This window comes from Sinohyriopsis cumingii, chromosome 10 (genome assembly GCF_028554795.1).
Source record: "Sinohyriopsis cumingii isolate HCF-2022 chromosome 10, ASM2855479v2, whole genome shotgun sequence".
Lineage (NCBI taxonomy): Eukaryota > Metazoa > Mollusca > Bivalvia > Unionida > Unionidae > Sinohyriopsis > Sinohyriopsis cumingii.
In genome coordinates this window covers 78168166-78188800 of record NC_142970.1, presented here as the reverse complement: position 1 = coordinate 78188800, position 20635 = coordinate 78168166, and the positions used below count along the sequence as shown (strand labels likewise).

The following is a 20635-nucleotide window of genomic DNA, read 5'->3' as shown; positions in this document are numbered from 1 at the left end:
ATTTACGCAAATTAGTTTTTCTGGAAAGGTTTATTTCTGTTTTCTGAGGTTTCTGCAGAAAATGTTCTCATAGAAGGTTTTTTTTTGTTGGAACGGTCTGGTCTGTAGAACTTCCCTGCTGCTTGTGGCGGACATGTTTTTTGAACAAAACAAAACGTTGCTTTACAGTCCCAATAGGCATAATATATTTTTATTAATTTTGTTAAAGAATAATATTTCAACTTAAACCGATTTCGGCATTCCAGGCTTTCATTGCTTTCCAGCCAAATGAAATGTAGGCCAACGTAACATGAAAACATGTTCATTTCTTTTGGAGGAATTTGAATTTATTAGAGAAAAGACATCAAGGTAATTAAAGTCTGATAAAAACATTAAAACTTAAATACTTTGTAGGAAAGTTTTGTTATTGGTTGCCAGTTGTGTGTGATATTTCCGAAAATTTGACTTCACTTCATTTGGAATTGTATACATTCATATTCCTTTGGAAGGTCATTATTTATATGCCCCGCTAGGTTGTTGTTGTTGGGTTTAACGCAATTTTCAGCACATGATAGGCTATGCATGGCGGCCAGTGTTAATGGTGGAGGAAGAACCCAGGAAAACCCTGGGAAGAACCACTGACCCATGAGAAGCTACTGGCAAGCTTTCTCACATACCCACATTGACCGAATTGTAGACTCGAACCCATGCAGACAGAGGTGAGATGGCAGGGATCAGAGAGCGCTTTAGACCACTCGGCCACTCAGGGCCCCGCTCTGCTAGGTAATACAGCAAAATCAATGTTAAAGAATGCATACATTTTTGGACAAAATGAACCTAAAGATGTGATCCAGTACAATCCGGATTGAATGTCACATACTGTGATGCCACAATGAAAGTTATACATATTGATATAAAAAAATTGTACTACCCTCAATTGTGATGATTCCACTTGACACGCTTTTATTTTGACCCAAGCTTAGTACATGGCCACCATTGTAAAAGTCCACAGCGATAGATAATTTTCATCTGGAAGTTTCTTGATGACCATTAAGGTGCAGAGCATTCAATAATCAGGATTGAATAGACTTTTCATTAAAGAAAATTAGTGTCACATTTTGAAAGAACAATTTACATTTAATTTAAAATGAGTAAATGTGCATACATGACCCATGTGACTTGTACTCTGGTTGATGTCATACTGCTTGAACAAGCATTGCCATGGAGCTCATTCTGGGGGTCATTTGGCCATGGAACTAGAATACCAAATTATTAAGAGTATCATGCATAGTTGGCAGCTGATGTTGACTCTACTGTGGTGCACAGACTAAACTCCAGTTACTTTAGGCATTACTATAGTTTTTGCAGATGCTTTTGGATACTGTTTCAGTTGAATTAAAAGGGTTGGTTCCTGAGGATTATCAAAGTCAGCTTAACTTATGGTATAGTTTATTTAATGAAACAAGCCACACAATGCACAGCACAGTTTTGGGGGCAGATTTTTTTTTACTGCATTCTGTATTGCTCAGGTGTGAACTGTCCACAGGCAGGGCCTTGGGTGGCAGAGTCATCTAAAACACTTGCTTTTGCTGAGCACTGCCACTTCATATTTGCCCATGTGGATTAGACACTTGGGCTTTGCCAATGTGGGTATGCAAGAAAGTTGTCAAAAGCCTCCCAGGGGTCAGTGGTTCTTAACATGGTTTTCCCATGTTCTTCCTCCACCAGTTATATTGAAAGCCATGTATAGCCTATTATGCACTGGCATTAGACCAAAAACAAACACCAGCAACAACTTGCCACAAGCACTAATTTCTGTTAATCCTACAGTGTAAGACATTCACCCAGATTGTTATGATGAGAGGAAGCCTATTCCTCCTTATAACTGGTACTCCATCACAACTATCAGGATCAACATATCTTATATTGTGGGACTTTCATTTCTGTCAGTAAAACAAAGAAAAACTGTTAATAACACTGACTCTTCTTCTCCCAGTCAATATAGGCAGACTACCCTTCTCACAGTCAATAACGACAGACTCCCTTCTCCAAATCAATACAGATTAAAACATGGTGTCATCAATTATTTTCACTTTCTTAACTGATAGTAACATGTGTATGTGGTAGGTATTGTTTACCAGTACCTGGTGGAGTGTTAATTTAGGCACTTAAATCTCAAAGTGTGAGAGATGTAAAAAGAAAATTCCTTACTGAGTTTCACACATACATTTATTCATTCATTCCAATGAAATGAAGAGCCTGGATATAATTGTAAGCAAGTGATCAGGTGTGAAATTCATCCATTATCCATATATAGGGGATTTAAGAGTTCATGAGTATGTGTTGCATATAAATGTGTGCCTGAATGGTTATGGAAAATAATTTTTGGAAGGAAATTATCAAATGCATTTATGAGTAAACAGCTCAGTATTTTGGTACCAATCTGTATTTAAGGCTCTGAAGTACAGGGGCAGGCACAACATTTAAAAGGGATAAAGAAAAATACTAAATAGCACTTAATGCACATTTAAAGATAATGGAAAAATATTTTAAGAAATGTGATTATTTAATTGCTGTAAGAGTTGTATCACTTTAACCTTGCCATCCGTGTTCTACCATATTATCCTTGCATATGTACATTGCTATAATATTGTAATCCATAAAAAATGACATGTTTGAATACCTGGTTCTTCTGAGATCTGTACTATGGAATTTTCAGTTCCCAATCTTGTTCATGTTTACCCTCAGTGTTCACTCATTACATACTAGTGTTTATTATAATTAATTCCTTTTTTAATATCAGTAATACATGCCTGTTGTTATTGCATGGCTGGGTTTTTTCCAGGTGGAAAATATCCATTCCATATAATGAAAATTCAGAGGGTGAACCATCTCATGATTTTTCTTCACGGCATGAATTTCATCACTGATGAGTAGTTCCACTCAGGTCTCTCAAAATTCTTAAAATGTCCTTTGGACAATTTATTTAATGAGAAAAGTTACTTGTTAATTTCTTTGGAGTCCCTCAGACTTCCCTTTTTGCAGATAAACTTGGACTTTCAAATTATATAATGGAAATTACTTAAAACATTTAATTTGTCAGATTTTTCAAATGGCCGAAGATTTTCCCAAATTTGTCTCTGGCAGACCTGATCAGGAATTTGGAGCTGCAAAGTTCAGTGTCTCAATCTTTAATGCTTAGATTGAACATTTACTGTGTCTTGTGGTCTCTAAATAAAAAAACCTGTGAACCTTTGGGTGAAGCCTCCTTAGAGAAACTTACATTCAATACTGTTTCCTTGTTCTGCTTAGTGTCAGTGAGATGAAGGAGCTTCCTACCATTACATTGCAAAGATGTATAAAGTTCAGTGGAAATTATGAGTTGGGTTCTCTTGTCAGCAACTTTTTAAAAGCAAAATCCAGCTTCCATTAGTTGTTCCAATCCTGATTGAGATCCCCACTCTCAGTTATATCATTTCTGGGGTTGATCAAGATGGACTTTTATATATCCTTTTCTAGGGCTGTACATTTTTATTTGGCAGCAGCTAAAAAGAGCTGAACAGTAGGAAGTGTTTTTTCTCCCCCTTAAAGTTTGGAATGATATTTTAGCTTCCACCATTTCAAGGTGGGTTGCAGTAACTATCAAGAGATATTATCAGACCCTTACTGATAAGGGATTTTTCATTCATGAAAATTAAATCCAATGAGGTTCAAGTGATTGCTACTTCATGTTTCTATGTAATTCATTCATCACTGGAGGAAATCTACATTTTGGCGATCTTTTTTTAGGCAGGTTTCACCTTAGGTTAGGCAGCAGTGACCCTTAATTTTCATCTTGTGTGCAAGAAAGTCTCCTCTATTGTTCTTGTAAAAGGTTTTGTTCCCATTTCACAAAAATGCATTAGGATCGTGTACTTATTGGCATGTACAAAAACAGCTCACATGCAAAATTATGTTTAAGAACTGTATTTGTAGCTTGGTATCTGTGTTGCTCAGTATCTTCCAATTTTCCAATGAAAGTAAAGAAAATTCATCAAACAATGGCGATGTTGCAGGTTTTATAACACACATGAAATGTAACTATTTTACAGTCTCCATATTATGATAGCCTATGAAAGAAACAATGATGATGGATTTCATCCATCTTGAATGAGTTATTAAACAGTATGTATGCTATGCTACATATGTCTAATTTTTTTCCTTATTAAATTTTCTATTTAGGTGGTTTGGTGAGAGGGTAGACAAAGATGGGGGTGGGGCATCTGTTTTGGTTTCAGGATCTTAGCTTAATGGAAAATGAACTCGTAATTGCCATGTGTTTCTTGAATGGAAATACATGCCACAACATTTTTGATGGACTTAGTAGTTTTAAAGACATGGCCAGTTAATTTCAAATATTTAGCTATTACTGGTACATTTATTACTTATACAATGATTTGCTGTTGCCATTAAGTTTATTTGCAGAACTATTAAAAAAAATAGAACAGCGACATTAAACTATAGTAAATAATGAAGATGAATTTATATTATAGAGTTACATGGAGCTGGTTTCTAAGACTCAAGATTTGTGCATCCTACATGTACATACACTATATGTGTAACATAACTACCAGTATAAAAGATTCATTTTGTAAACTCAAAGTTTGACTGCTCCAGTGACCTAGTGGTTAGAGTGTCCACCTCAGATGCAGGAGGTCACAGGTTCAAACACCGGCCAAGTCATACAATTTTTTTTTAAAAAATGGAACTAACAGCTGCCTTGCCAGGTGCTCAGCATTAAGAGGTTAGTGCTAGGGCTGGTCAGCCGGTGCCAGGATAATGATGCCCTAGTGCTAGACATCACTATAAGCTGCCACACTGCAGGCATAATACTCGTTTTGACTGAAAAACTGTTAAAGCTATGTTAAAAATCCAAATCACACACATACACAAAGCTGTATAAAGATACTGCTAAGATTTGTAATTTTTTTAATGAATTCTAATTATATCCAAACCTTTTTTTACAACCGTCCAAACTTATAAAAAAAAATTCAATCAGTTGTCATCTTGTAGCATACCTAGAATGAACTAAACATCACAGGTATGAACAATTATTGCTTTCAAAGTGAAGAACTTGCAAACATGTGGATTGGTAAAGTCATCAGTTATGCAAATATGGTGACAACATGTCCATTGGTAAATTCATCACATATAGAAATTAAATTATTCATTAAAAAATTGCTAAAAGCAAAATTTTGGTAAATACAGATTTTTTAAATAGATATTTCCATTTAATACAGTTGATTTGTCAAAAGTAGTTGATTTTACTTTCAGATTCTTTCAAACATATGGTAATGCTGCTTGGTGCATGTGTTCCCTTTGCACAAGAAAGAAACCTATTGATTTAAGGTCCTGTAGTTTCATTGTCATGATTACTGTTGTCAGTCTAAGGCTCCTTTTGATTTAAGGATTGAAATTCCATGTCATGGTCACTGTTGGAGAACAAAAATGATTTTGCCGTTGCATTTATTTCTGGATGAGAACTTTTATAGTATACAGTTTCAAAGCTAAGGCCAATGTTGCTAACAGTAGGTTTTGTAAATGTATTTAATTTTTGGATCATACATGTAACTTATGTTCTAATGAATAGGTTTGAACACAATATGGTGTAAGCATTACCCCTAGCTCAAGAAAGTACACTATACAATTTACGAATCGGTACCTCCAAGTTCTAAGTTGTTGTTGCTTAAAGTACATTTTGTTTATGCATTTCATGCATTGATGGTAACTTACGTTCCAATAAATGTAATTCATTACAAATTGGTAACAAATATCCTACTGATTTTAACACCATTAGCTCTAATGTCAAGGTCACTATTGTTAAAAATAGACTTTGCTGTCCATTTAATTTCCAGATGGTAACTTTTAGATTAATTATGTGAACAGATTCAGCACAACTTTATATTTTTGTTGTTTGGTTGGCCACACAAAAATTCCTGTTTGTATGCATTTGTTTGTCATCAGCTGTATGGTCAAGGTCACTGCTGCTATTACTAGATTCTTCCTGTGTATTTAATTTCCAAAGAATTTCTTAATAATGGTTTAGATTCTACATTTCATAAGTCAGCAAGAATTGGTACATTCGTTCACCTGAAGAATCTTGATTTGGAGATGTGTTGCTTCAACATTGATATTACAATAAATAGATCTGGCCTTTACATTTTATTTCCAGGCTTGGCTCTGCACAATGCATTTACACCAAATTGTGTACTTGCATTCTCCTCATTTTAGGAAAGACTTGTATGGAATGGAGAGGAGATGCTGTACCCTGTCATCAAAATAGATTAATAATAATAATAATAATAATAATAATAATGACGATGATGATAATAATAATAATACACTTTATTTAAAAAGTGTGTCATCATTAGTTGCATAGAACTAATCCTTCTTGTGGCCCTCAGTTATATGCATATTTACATTCAAATAATGATAATAATAATAATAATAATAGTAATAATAATAATATACTTTATGTAAATAGTATGTCACCATTAGGTGCATAGAACTAATCCTCCTTGTGGCCCTCAATTATATGCATATTTGCATTCAGAGTATTCACACACACACACAAACACACGCACGCACACACACACACACCATTTTACTTTGCATTTAATTTCATGCCAGAACTTAAGTTCTCTTCAAGCATTTAAGCAAAATCTGGCACACACATTATAATCTGTTTACCTGAAGATCCTTTCAGTTAAGGAGTCTGTAGCTCATAGTTCAATGTCAGTATTACTAAATATAGACTTTGCCCTTGAATTTCATTCTGGACAATAACTGAAGGTCTCTGTGATTGATTTCAGGGAAATAGGTGGTATATATGGTTCCCTTTGCCCACACAAGAGCCCTAATCAGTTCAAATATTGTGAAAAATTAGGCCTGTAACAAACACCAGATAGGCAGAGATTGATCTTGGAGTTCTATTGAAACCATGCCAATACATGTACACATCTTTTGAAGTGTACTCAAACTATACTGTATTAAAATAGCTATGTATCACATTCAGTTTATAATACTCATGCTATTTTTTGTGTGTGCAGATTTCTGTCGTTAAGTGGAAAACCACACTGTTCTGAAACATTATCCCAATTTTTAATGTGGCCTTGTTTTCAAGGATGTTTTAAAGGTAGTTGAACCAATTATTATCAAACACTTTAATAATTTCTGAAATTACTGACACTATGTATTATAATCAATTTGACTAAGAAAGAGCCCTACTGATTTTAGAAGTTGGTAGCTTTACGTTCAAGGTCACTATTGCTAGAAATAGATTTTGCATTACATTCTGGACTATAACTGAAATTCTATGTGATTGATTTCAGGGATATATAAATTCTGTGTGATTGATTTCAGGGATATATAAATTCTGTGTGATTGTTTTCAGGGATATATAAATTCTATGTGATTGATTTCAGGGATATATACTCGCTTAAAAGACAAGTCCAGCTGCAAACTGCACAGACCCAGATCAGCCATCTCATAATGTGCTGGCAGATCTGGGTCTGTGCAGTTTGTTAGGAGTAATCATTAAAACTAATAGTATAGACCCAGATCTGCAGGCACATTATGTGATGACAGATCAGATCGTTGTTGTTTGCAGTATGACTCAACTAATAAGTGATTATATTAGGTGTGTTGGTAAACAGGTTTACTTTTACCCAAGAAAGAAAGAGGCCCCGAGTGGTCTAAAGCGCTCTCCGTTACAGATCACTGCCATTTCACCTCTGTCTGCGTGGGTTCGAGTCTAGGATTCGGCCAATGTGGGTATGTGAGAAAGCTTGCCAGCAGCTTCTCATGGGTCGGTGGTTCTTCCCGGGGTTTTCCCGGGTTCTTCCTCCACCATTAATACTGGCCGCCATGCATAGCCTATCGTGTGCTGAAAAATGGCATTAAACCCCACAACAACAAGAACATTACCCAAGAAAGAACCATAAAAAGCCAATTATTGGGAAATTATAGACTGGTAACATTACCCTTGATGGGTCAAAATTAACCCAGAAGTACTGTTAAAACCATGTTTGTGCTAATCTTTTAAAGTGTGCTGAAAATACACTGCAGAAAATATATTCAAAGAACTAATATTATCACACCAGGGTATCATGTGCCATTTGTGATACTCTTCATCTTTGGGTTATTAGGTCCCTATAGTCAACAGGTTATGTCTGCCATATTTTATCTTTCAGTCATCCCAATACAAGTATTCTCTTGAATTCACTTTTGACATATGGGTTAGAAAGTTATTTCCCCATCACTTTTTATTAATTTCTGAAATTACTGGCTGTTGTGGAATATCTGCTGGTTCTGGATTCAGGTAATGGTTAGAAAGTGTAACCTTATAGAGGTTGTTGGATTTGATGGACAAATGACCACTGGGCACTGCTCAGGTGGCCAAGTGGTTAGAGCATCCACCTTGGATGCAGGAGGTCACAGGTTTGAACTCAGGCCAAGTCATACCAAAGACTTACCAAAAATTGTACTAACAGCTGCCTTGCTAGTAGGGCATAACCGATTAGCATTTTTCTACTGATTTCCGATTCCGGATTTTGGGCATGAAATTTTTCCGATTCCGGATACGATTCAATTAATCGGAAATGATAAATTAAAAGGTTTTTCAAATTAACTTTTTAAACCGTGTTACACACGTTTTGCATATCACACCGATGTCACAAGGGGAAGGATATGGCAGGACTATAGCAAAATGCAACGAAGTTCAAAGCCACAAAGAATCCATGAAATTTTTTATTTTTTTGCCAGTTCCGACCCATTCTTTGTTCAACAATTAGTTGATCTTGCTGCCAGGCTTTTATTTTCCCGCCTTAATCATTTATGTCGGCAAGTGGCCAGTTCCATCCTGTACTTTATTCAACAATTAGTTGATCTTGCCGCCATGCTTTAATGTCGCGGTCAAATAAAAATTAAACAGGCTTTTGTTTGGTCCTATAAAGTTGGCCTCTTGCGGAATCATTTTCTTTTAATACCTCATTAGCATGAGTCAATGTATTCAATATTATGCCTTCATTATTGAGGATGTTGACATAAACGGGTAGGACTGTATTATATATTTTAATAAATTTAAATCTTTCGGTCTAACTCAAGTATTATCGTTTCACCCTGTTGTGTTGACCATATTGGACTTTTATGACTTCTTATTTAACTTTATTAACGCACTATCGAATGACACGCAGTGTTAGACACGGTGCTATAGAAATTCAACTTTATTATTTTTATTATCCGAATCGGTCGTTCCTGCCTTGTCCGACTCCGATTAATCGGAAGTTCATACTATCCGGTGGAATCCAATTTCCGGATCAAAAGTCGGTTATGCCCTACTTGCTAGGCACTCAGCAGTAAGTGGTTTGGACTGTGTTAGGACTGGGTTGGCCTGGTGTCAGTATAATGTGACTGGGTGAGGCCTGGTGTCAGTATAATGTGACTGGGTGAGACATCATGCTAAATATCTGTGGCATGATGCCCCAGTGCTTTACATCACTATAAACTGCCACACTGCAGACACCATAGCGATGTGACTGAAAAATTGTTAAAGCTATGTTAAAAATCTAAATCACACACAAACACACAGACCACTGGGTAACTTGACATGCCGGACATTGGGCATAAGCTGATGATAATAATCCGATCTAATTTGATCTATATATATAGACGAGTTAAATCATAAGCTCGGTCACTGTTACGTTGGGTTACGTCTGCCACCAGATACGTTGTTTCTTAACAATTTTAGTTTTGCTGATATGTCATTGATAAGTCCTTCTATCACGTGTTTTAGGAAATTATTAAAGATATGTGAACAATACACATTTGATAATTATATCATCTATAATACAAAAAAATCTGTATGCATGGTCTTTCAGCCAACTTCTGTCAAATTACCATCTCCTCCCCCTGTATATCTTAATGGCAGTGCTCTTACATATGTCAACAGCTATACATATTTGGATCATATTTTGAAATCCAATTGGTCAGATAATGAAGATATGATGAGACATTACCGATTTGTGTGTATTCGAACAAACATGCTTCTGCGTAAATTTAAGAATTGTTCACCGAATATCAAAACATTAGATTATTCAAATCTTCTTGCTGTACCATGTGTTGTGCTCCTCTGTGGACAAACTTTAGTGAATGTATGAAAAGAAAACTTGTTATTTGTTATAATAATAGTCTCCATTTTCTATTAGGTCTTCCTAGATGGAATATTGCCTCCAACATGTTTGTAAATTATAATGTATTCAGTTTTGATGAAGTAATGAGAAAGTATATATTCTCAAAGATGACAAGAATAGTAAGAACTGTATATTGAAATCTCTTTTATTTAAATTCTCATATTATTAGTAGATGGAACAAATTACTCTTTAAATGTGCCGTTTAATTTCATTCTTAACAATGCATGGCACAGTTAATTGTTGTAGATGTATCTGTATACATATATGTATGATATATATGTTCTTTTATGTTTACAATGTTTTTACTTTATAATTATATTTTAGTTTAGAGGTATGGACTTTGTAGTCTGAAATAAATAATTCTTATCTTATCTGATATATTGTAACTTGTTTTAGTACTCTACAGCCAGGAGGCACATGATAAAAGAGACATACAAGCTTATCATCTGAACTTGTCTAAATTACTGCCCTGGGGCCTGTGCTTGTTTACTTGAGTTCAGGTGAATGGTGCAGTCTTAAGACACTCACACTATGGCCCCTGTTATTCCCCAATGTCACAGTATGTCAGGTTGGGTGTTCAAAACAAAACATGTTAAACCTAAGCCCTAAGTAAATATAAAAAAATACCAGCCAAAACTATTAATATTTTTTTCATCCATTATTACATCTTTATAGACCTGATGAAATAAAACTATATCATTGGACTTGACTGGAAATGCCTGTCAGGTAAATCATAAATGAAAACAAAAGTCAGAGGAAAAAAAGTCCAAAAAAGTCACACTTTCACCTTGGACAGTCACAGAAAAAAGTAAGTGGTTTGTATGAGATAAATTAATACCATACAGGATAGGATCGATAGGTTGATGAAACTGGGGGCATTTATGTAAGAGAAGCATATAAGGATGTTGATACACTTATTCTGCAGAGATCACACAGTACCATCAATACTCACTTATAAGATGAGTCCAGCTGCAGACTGCACAAATTCAGATCTGCCAGTTCATAATGAACTGCATATCTGGGTCTGTTCAGTTTGTTAGGAGTGATCAGTAGAACAAACAAAAAGGAGCTTAATCTGCAGGTGCATTTTGCGATGGCCTAGTGGTTACAGCATCCACCTCGGATGCGGGAGGTCATGGGTTTGATCCCCAGCCGAGTCATACCAAAGACTTACAAAAATGGTACTAACAGCTGCCTCGTTTGGAGCTCAGCAATAAGAGGTTAGTGTTAGGACTGGTCAGCCTGGTGTCAGGATAATGTGACTGGGTGGGACAAAATGCTGCATGTCTACAACATGATGCCACACTGCAGACATCATAGCGATATGACTGAAAAATTGTTAAAGCTACATTAAAAATCCAAATCACAAATCCAAATCATGGAGATCAGGATCTTTGTTGTTTGCAGTTTTACCTGACTTATAAGTGAGTATATACAATAAATAAATTTAGAAAATATGAACTTGTCCAGTGCTGAACACATTTCATTAAGTGGCCACTGAGTGGAGGTGGCCTGTTTGCCGTGTGCTGCGTCCTATGCCGTTGGTGAGATGATCATGGTAGATAAATGGAGCAGAGGCCAAAGATTGCTGTTCCAATGCAGCATACTACTTCGGCCTCAAATTAGTTAGAGGGGGTTCAGAAAAACCCACATTACAAAGTAGTGGCAAGAATCACTTGAGTGAAGTTTCTTTTTGTTTGCTTTACTATATCACTTTGTCTAGCTCTGAGATGAGAAACACAATATGAGCATAAATCTTTTTAACCCATGATGGGCTTTGAGGCAGGTGGGGAAGACAGGTGACAAAACAAAAACATGACATTATTAGAAAACCAACCAAATGACACACTCTTTTTTTTTGCTTTAGTATATCACTCTGTGTAGCTCTGATATGAGAAACATAATAATGAATATAAATCTTTTTAACCCTTGATGGGCTTTGAGGCAGGTGGGGAAGACAGGTGACAAAACAAAAACATGACATAATGAGAAAACCAACCAAATGACACACTCTTTTTTTTTGCTTTAGTATATCACTCTGTGTAGCTCTGACATGAGAAACATAATAATGAATATAAATCTTTTTAACCCTTGATGGGCTTTGAGGCAGGTGGGGAAGACAGGTGACAAAACAAAAACATGACATTATGAGAAAACCAACCAAAACTTAAAGTTATTGCAACACACATTTTTGGCCTTAACTTCAGGTAAGCAGGTTGTCAGAAGGGCCTGCTCCAGTCAATCAGCTAATCACAACGAGCTTCAGGGGCTATGTTAAAGATATTGAATTTGATCGTTTTTGATTTTCAGTTAAAATGTCATCTTTGTTATGAATCAACATTATTGTTCACCAAACCTTACAAAGGACATAGTCCCTGAGGGCAGTGGCAACAGTCAGTTGAGCAAAGTCAGCCCATTGCTTGAATTTATAACCTTTGTAGCCCTAACATGAGACAGACATATTAACACAAATCTTGTCCAGTCATTGGGCCGTGAGGTGGGTGGGGAGCATAGTTGACAAATGTGTTATTATGCCTGTATGTGAAAAAAGAAAAACCACCAATAGCACAAGATGTGATCTTAAAAAGACATGGAATAATTCAACCACTGACGAGGACGAGGAGACTAGTTTTTTAATCGAGGAAATTGGCCCTGATCTCTCATCATTGAACCAAATAATGAGAACAAAACACTGACCAAAATATCCCCTTTTGTCATATCAAACTTACATCAGGAAAACCAAGAAGTTCGGGTCAACCTTTTGCAGATTGTATTGCAAAACATACCAGTAACTCTGACAGTCTACTTAAAGCAATGTGCGGAGGTAACCATTAAGGTATTTCCACACAAATCACTCATTAAGAGGCATTCTTAAATCCAGAGAAGTTTTAGTTCTGCTATGTCTGTAGGTCTGAGACAGGTGGGGAGTACAGGTGACAAGTTATTTATTATGCAGTTGTGAAAAAAACAAATAGAATAGCCATCAGTGTTAGACCTTGTCCCTAAAAGACCAGGAATAATTTAGACAGTAACTCAGGTGAAGAAACATGTTGAAGTTAGAGAAATTGGCTGTTATTTCTCATCATTGAATCCAGTGTTGAGAATCAGAAATCAATGAAACTCACCATATTTGATAGCAAAAGTGCTTCATGGCTTGATTGGAGAACCAAGAAATGGTATTAAAAAAACTTGTTTGGGCCAAAAGCTTGTGGAGGGTAGTTGCAAAGCTCAGTCTGATAATCTACTTCTAACAAAGCGATTTGTAAAGATAGCTAATAAGGTTTTCCCTAGACAGATTTCTAAATTCATCAAGAGTTGTCATTTAATTTAGAGACTGAGTTGGCTGCAGTGAGACTTATATGCTTAAGAAACTCAGTTCTCCAAACATTTTATAAGTGAAATGAATCAACACAATGGCATACACATTCTGACATTCCACTTTACTACTTTACCTTCATAGATCAAAGCTGGGTTTCAAAACATTCCTGTCAATCTTTCCTGTGCATTCCTAATTCTGTACAATATTTCAGCTGTAAGAAGAAAGAAAGAATAAAACTACAAGAGGAAAGCAGTGTGTCATAGCTGTTGGCAGGTCAGTCAATAAGGATCATCCTGGTCAGAGAAAATATCTCATGTGAATTGCCTCACAGACCATTTCCGATGCTCTAGAGACTGCAGTAACTGAAAATGAGAAAGAAATTTAATGCATGAAACAGGAGAAAGGAATCAGCTTTCTTGAGACAAGGAATTCTGTGGAAGTCACAGCTCTGTATAACACTGCTGGCAAATACTGTGCCAGTGCAGCTAAAATGGAGGGGGAAAAAGTCTTTTACAAACACTGTCTTTAACAAGTTGTTACATGGCAAGAGTACTGAACCAAATTCACAGTCTAAAAACCAAGCTACTAGCCACCAAAACAAAGAGAAAAATGGATAACTCAGATAATCATTGTTGAGGGTTGAGGTGTAGCAGTTTTAAAAAAATAATGCTACAAGCTACAAATCACCTACCATAGAATCTGTGTGATACAGATGATTTTGAAATCTGCTCAAGCGTTTTCAGAAATATGATGAAATGATCAGAACTTAACTTGAAATTTCAAATCTGTATCGGCTAAACATTTTTTGAAGAATTCCTCACAAGAAAATTATTCTGAAAACTTCTGCTGGGTCGAAAGCTTGAAGGTAAAGGTTCCTCTGAATTTAAAATCTACTGTTGCTGAAGATTACAATAATGTTTTCACTCTCAGAGAATTACAAGCTCTTCTGATTGATTCTTACTAGATTGTGTCCACTATCAACTTTTGAAACAACTTAAAATACTGTACAGTATCAACCATTTTACAGATATGTAGCATCATGTCTCACCCAGTCACATTTTCCTGACATGTAGCATCATGTCCCACCCAGTCACATTATCCTGACATGTAGCATCATGTCCCACCCAGTCACATTATCCTGACACCAAGCTGACCAGTCATGACAGTAACACCCAGTCACATTATCCTGACATGTAGCACGATGTCCCACCCGGTCACATTTTCCTGACACCAGACCGACCAGTCCTAACACCTAACCTCTTAATGCTGAGCACCAAACAAGATAGTTGCTAGTACCATTTTTATAAATCTTTGATATGACTTGGCCAGGATTTGAACCTGCGACCTCCCACATCTGAGGCTTACACTCTAAACAATTAGGCCCCCAGAGCAGTTATACCAGTTTGTAATGTGTATCATTATCGGAAATATAAGTTGCATTATGTGATTCTTTTTTTAATTAAAAAGTATTAAGTAGCATTCCTGGTAGATTACTTAATTAACATACCAGTAATCAAAATGAAATGAGATCACTAGGAAAAGTGATATGTTAATTAACCAAATTAAAATGATCAAAAAAGAAGTAGTTCCCAAGGCAGGTATCTTATGATGTTGTACCATTATAGTTCTGCTTATGTGTGCAATATTGCTTTAATCTTTGTTTCCTTTTAAATTCCCCATTACTTTGAAGGATAAAGCCAAAGATGTTGTCACAGAAGTGACTGGCAAAATATTTCTGTTTCTGTTCCTGCCACATACTGTCACACATTCACACTACTGAGGATTATGAGCATGCTACGGGTTGCAAGGAGAACCTCAGTTGATTTGACGTTTCATACTCTTGAATACCGTGTGATGGATCTTTTACCTGCGCATGGTGTGATTCTTGCATGGATTATTATTTATTTAACATCACAGCACACTGGTAAGCAACATACTTGTTAACCATGAAGACATGGCTTCTTGTTCCACCTCCAAGGAGCATAATCTAAGGTTATTAACAGGATTCAACAAAGACATTTACCATGGTATTATCTTGCCATTAGTGTTAATTTGTTGTTGTACTTGGCTTGCCTGCTGCTGTTGTTATTATTATTATTATTATTTTTTATTATTTATTATTATTATTATTATTATTATTATTATTATTATTATTTTTTATTATTTATTATTATTATTATTATTTATTATTTATTATTATTATTATTATTATTGCAGCTGTACAGCAGACATTAAGAGAATTACAGCTCCTAGGTGAGGTGAAAGAAAATGCATCAGGCTGCAGTTGCCTTGGATACCAGTGTGGATGCTGCATACATGCTGAGGTGGAAGTTATTGACCTCAACAATACTTGTACGTCAACATTAAATTTAGTAAACTGTATAGACACAGAATTACCTGACAGCATAATAGTTTCATTTATAGTCATCTCAATGAATTATAAGGAATTACATTTAGGAGGAAAATTTAAAAGGCATACATAGGGGAATGACAATTATAAAATCTATGTTCATCCTCGTGTGACTGGCTTTGAAAATCAAATTTTTAGTTACATGGTAAATTACTTCATTTGCTGCTGTTAGACTGCTGTAGTCACCAGTAAATTCCAGAAATTGGCCACAAGACCACTGTAAGCAATATTATATATATATATATATATGTCACACAAGTTTAATAAAAAAAAATTAGTCTATTTGAGATCAGTAAATAAAAAATAATTTAATTTTTCAGATTTTTTTCTACAACTTTCTTGTAGTTGGCAATGCCTGAGAAATGGCATTAAACCCCAAAATAACAACAACACGTCATTATAGCGAAGGACCATTGCATAGAATGACTTCATGTATGACATTTTACACCTTAATTGCTACTTTTAACATCTTTATAGCGAGGGACCATTGAATATCCACTGGTAGTACCATGCCATGATTTTCCTTTTATTCACAGAGTACCAGTTCTGGTAAAATTCAGGGTTGGTAAAATGTAAAGACCCCATAAGCAATATTCTGTCTGTTGAGACAACAAAAGTCACTTTCTGTGTAAAATGGATTCAAAAAACAAAAAAATCAGACCAAACAATGCATACAGAAATTTAATATTTTTCAGAATTTAATTTTCATCTTTAAGTTCAAAGTTGCCAGTGTATTGCTCCATCCTTATGATAAATCCATTTTTTATGATTGTGCAGTTTGATCAATATAAACTGTACAGTGGAGGCTAGAGATGTTCTGTTCACATTTGAAATAATGGTACTTGATCAGTGTGAAATTCTCACTCATTAGAATGCACCCTAAATTGATCTTGGTCACAAAGTGTTTTATTATGTTAAAAAAGGCATGATAAACCTCTTGATGAATAAGGTACCGTATATACTTACTTTGTGTCAAGTCAAACTGCAAATAACAAAGATCCTGACATGCCATATCATAATGTACCTGCAGATCAGGGTCTATGCAGTTTGTTCTACTAATTACTCCTAATAAACTGCACAGACCCAGATCTGCTGGTGCATTATGTTATGCCAGATATGGGTCTTTGCAGTTGTAATTGTCATATAAGCAAGTATATATGGTAGTCTTGTATTGGTAAGGTCAACACTTATTGTGCAGCTCATAATGACGTCATCATAGGATCAATATGATGTCACTTTTTACCTGAATTGATCGTAGTGCTATAAACTCCAGACATACAGTGATGTCATTGCAACTTCTCTCTCTTATTACATAAAGAAAAATGAAATTTTTTGTACAGTTTTAATTATTAGAGTAACAGTTCTGTGAAAGAAAATTATAAAGTAAAAAAAAAACAAAGTATGTGAGACCTTTGGAGATCATCAGTTTACAATCTGCCCTAAATCAATCATGCAGGTTTTGTGTTGCAGAAGACTGATGTGAAATTAGTAATTATGTGCATACTGAAAAGATTAACTGAATATACCCTTTTATTTGTGTATTTGATAAGGTGAGTTTGTGGTCTTCAACAGGACAATTAATGACGTCTTGGTTTTTTATGGGTATTCAATTAAGAATAGTGCAAGTGAACATTTTAAGTGATTTTTGGATTGCTTGGTCTCTTCCTAAAAGTAGCAATTAATAACAAAATTAAATATCCTAAAACTCCAATATTTATCATCCTTAAGACTCAGCCTGAACTTGTAAATTTGACTTGGTAAAGTTCCATTAAATTTTTACAAAAATGCTGTTGATTTAAAAAGTGGGAGAATAATTACATATGTAGCAAATTCTTACCTAGACATCTAAAAGAATGTGTGGTAATTAAAGGTATAATTGGGTACCACTTTCAGTAATTATGTGTTGACAAAGCTACACAAAGGATTGTATATGTAAATGAGTGTTCGTGTCATAAAATTTATAAAACAGATTGAATTTTTTTCTCCCTTTTGCCAGTTGTGGCAATCAGTGTAAACACAAGTAGGGTTTGACAGTACATCAGTATAAATACAAGTCTGGGTAGGGTTTGACAGTACCTCGGCACAATTCTTGTTATATAATATTTAGCAAGTTTAGGTATTAAAAAAAGTCATGTAAAAGTACAATTGTTACAAAAACGAGTTAAATCCTTGAAATAAAATATCATATTTTTATTATAAACCACAATCTCGAAAAAGTCCAAGAATTTGTCAGCTGGATCATCATCACAGGACTGTATCACAATCACAGGACTACATACAAGACTGTGTCACAGTCACAAGACCACATCACAGGGTAAGGGGACCCGAGTGGCTGAGTGGTCTAAAACACTCTCCGTTATGGATCACTGCCATCTCACCTCTGTCTGCACCGGTTCGAGTCTCAGATTCAGCCAATGTGGGTATGTGAGAAAGCTTGCCATTAGTTTCCCGTGGGTCGGTGGTTCTTTCCGGGGTTTCCCTGGGTTCTTCCTCCACCATTAATACTGGCTGCCATGTATAGCCTATCGTGTGCTGAAAAATGGTGTTAAACCCCACAACAACAACAACAAGATCACAGGGTAAAGACATTACCTCTGTTAGTTACCTCTTATAACACGCTGGAAGTCTCCTCAGGCCTGTTCTGAGCAGCAGGGTTGAGGGGAGGTCCTGGGGATACACAAATTGCAATTATTTAATAACTATCATAAAGTTTTTACTTAAAATGTATACATAAGTAAGATTATTTTTATCAAATATAAAAAGTACAAAAGGTTTGCTTAATTAAGAAATTGAATGAACTGGTTTGAAATTAAATATGCCTCCAACATTTATCTTTTGTGAATAGTGTTATCATCAGTAGTCCAGCTAAATAGACCTCTGCATATCCTACTTATTGAGCCCTTTTATCCCTGTCCCCATTCCCCAAATTTCCCTTCATTCAAAATGGTACTCTTGTTGCTAAAAATTACCTTCTTCCCTTCCTCCAAGTAAGGATTCCATATATGTCAAGGCATTTTGTCCAGAACTAAACTTAATATGAAGAAAACACTTTTCTTCCAATAGTGATAGTGACCTTGACCTTTGATCATCTGACCCCATTATACAATTTCGTCATCCTTGGCAAAATATGTAAAATGAAAACTCATTGAACAAATTTAAGAACATCAAGGCTGCTCATTATTGGTGAATAGAATCTTTCATATAGAAGATGAAGTGGTATTGTACCATATAACATGTCAGACCATATAGTAATTATTTTAGTGTCTGAGTACATGTCCTTTTGTACATCCATCCACACCCTAGATTGACCTCAGTCTTAAAATCTGTTTATTGGCTAAATAAAAGACAAGCTGATAAAAAGTATGTGTCTTGTCATAAATTTTAATTTAAAAATAAACATGAATTTTAATATATTTATTTTTTAAATAATACACAGAATTGGCATTTGGGGCCAATTAGGATTGTAACTGATTACTGAGCAAGCCATAATTATAATCATTGGTTTTAGAAGCACTATAATCGTAATTATACTTGTAATTGCCCTTCATTGGCAGTGTAATCGCATAGTGTAATGATGATTACAAATGATTGCAACCAAAAAGTCGCTAATTATTTCTTAATAATTGTAAGAATAATATGTTTCCAGTGCTAAGTAGTGCTCATTTGGTTTGTAAATTTGTATGTAAATAATTGTCAGTGAACATTTACAAAGAGATGACATTGTTTGTTTTTCAGTTATACAATGTATGATATTTGCCCAGAACAAAAGAAAGATAACAGGCAAATACAAAGCAAATCGTAATAATAATCATCCCTCTATCATCGTCATCCTATTCATGATTTCCAAAATAAAATATAATTGTAATCATAATCATCAGTGCCAATCAAGTGTAGTCATAACTGTAATTGTAAGCCAGCAGTATTTATAAGAGGGTTTTGTCTGGAGGAAGGGACCACTGATTAGTGTACAGTATCTGAGATGGGTTTATCACAAGAAAGGGACCACTTACTAGTGTACAGTATTTATAAGAGGGTTTTGTCTGGAGAAAGGGACCACTACTGGTGTACAGTATTTGACGTGGGTTTATAGCAAGAGAGGGACCACTCACTACTGTGCAGTATTTATCAGAGGGGTTTGTCAAGAGGCTAGTGTACAGTATTTATGAAATGATACTTTGAATTCACTGTTTTTTCACAGGGCACCAATATTTGTGGATTTGATATTAGCAAACTATGAAATTAAGGACACAGGTCACTGTACTGGTTCTTTCAAGCAACAACATGACATGTTCCTAAATCCACTATTTAGGCACCAAAAAACATTTGATTTTGATAATGTTAATAAATATGAATGTTATGTAATCAATAAACTTTACACGCAATTGGAGATATCAGGTATGCTGCCTTCAAGAGGACTTTGTTTAATTTGATTGACAAATGAAATCCATTTATTTTAAATGTCTAAGTACATAATATCAAATGTTCTAGGGCGTATTTTGTTTCTGTTTTCAGTGTGTGTGAATTTAACATACCTACCAGCACCAGAATATGGAATATCCTTCACTGTCAGCCTGGATGATAAAACAATTTTTAATGAAACTATATCTGGTAAGTTGTGTTGGGATAATTATGTTGAGCATTCTCAATTCCCACTTATTCTAGAATACGATATTGTTTATATATTAGCTTTGTCAAAAA

At 35.3% G+C, this 20635-nt stretch overlaps 1 protein-coding gene across 1 annotated transcript in view; it reads left to right on the top strand.

The window, feature by feature from the left end:
* The window catches only part of LOC149790439 (uncharacterized), a 56390-nt gene that overhangs the window by 15187 nt on the left and 20568 nt on the right, over positions 1-20635 (top strand). The window contains exons 2-3 of the mRNA XM_089972492.1: positions 15745-15879; positions 20450-20545. Of these exons, the coding sequence (XP_089828618.1) occupies positions 15745-15879; positions 20450-20545 (231 nt within the window). The remainder of the gene's footprint in view (positions 1-15744; positions 15880-20449; positions 20546-20635) is intronic.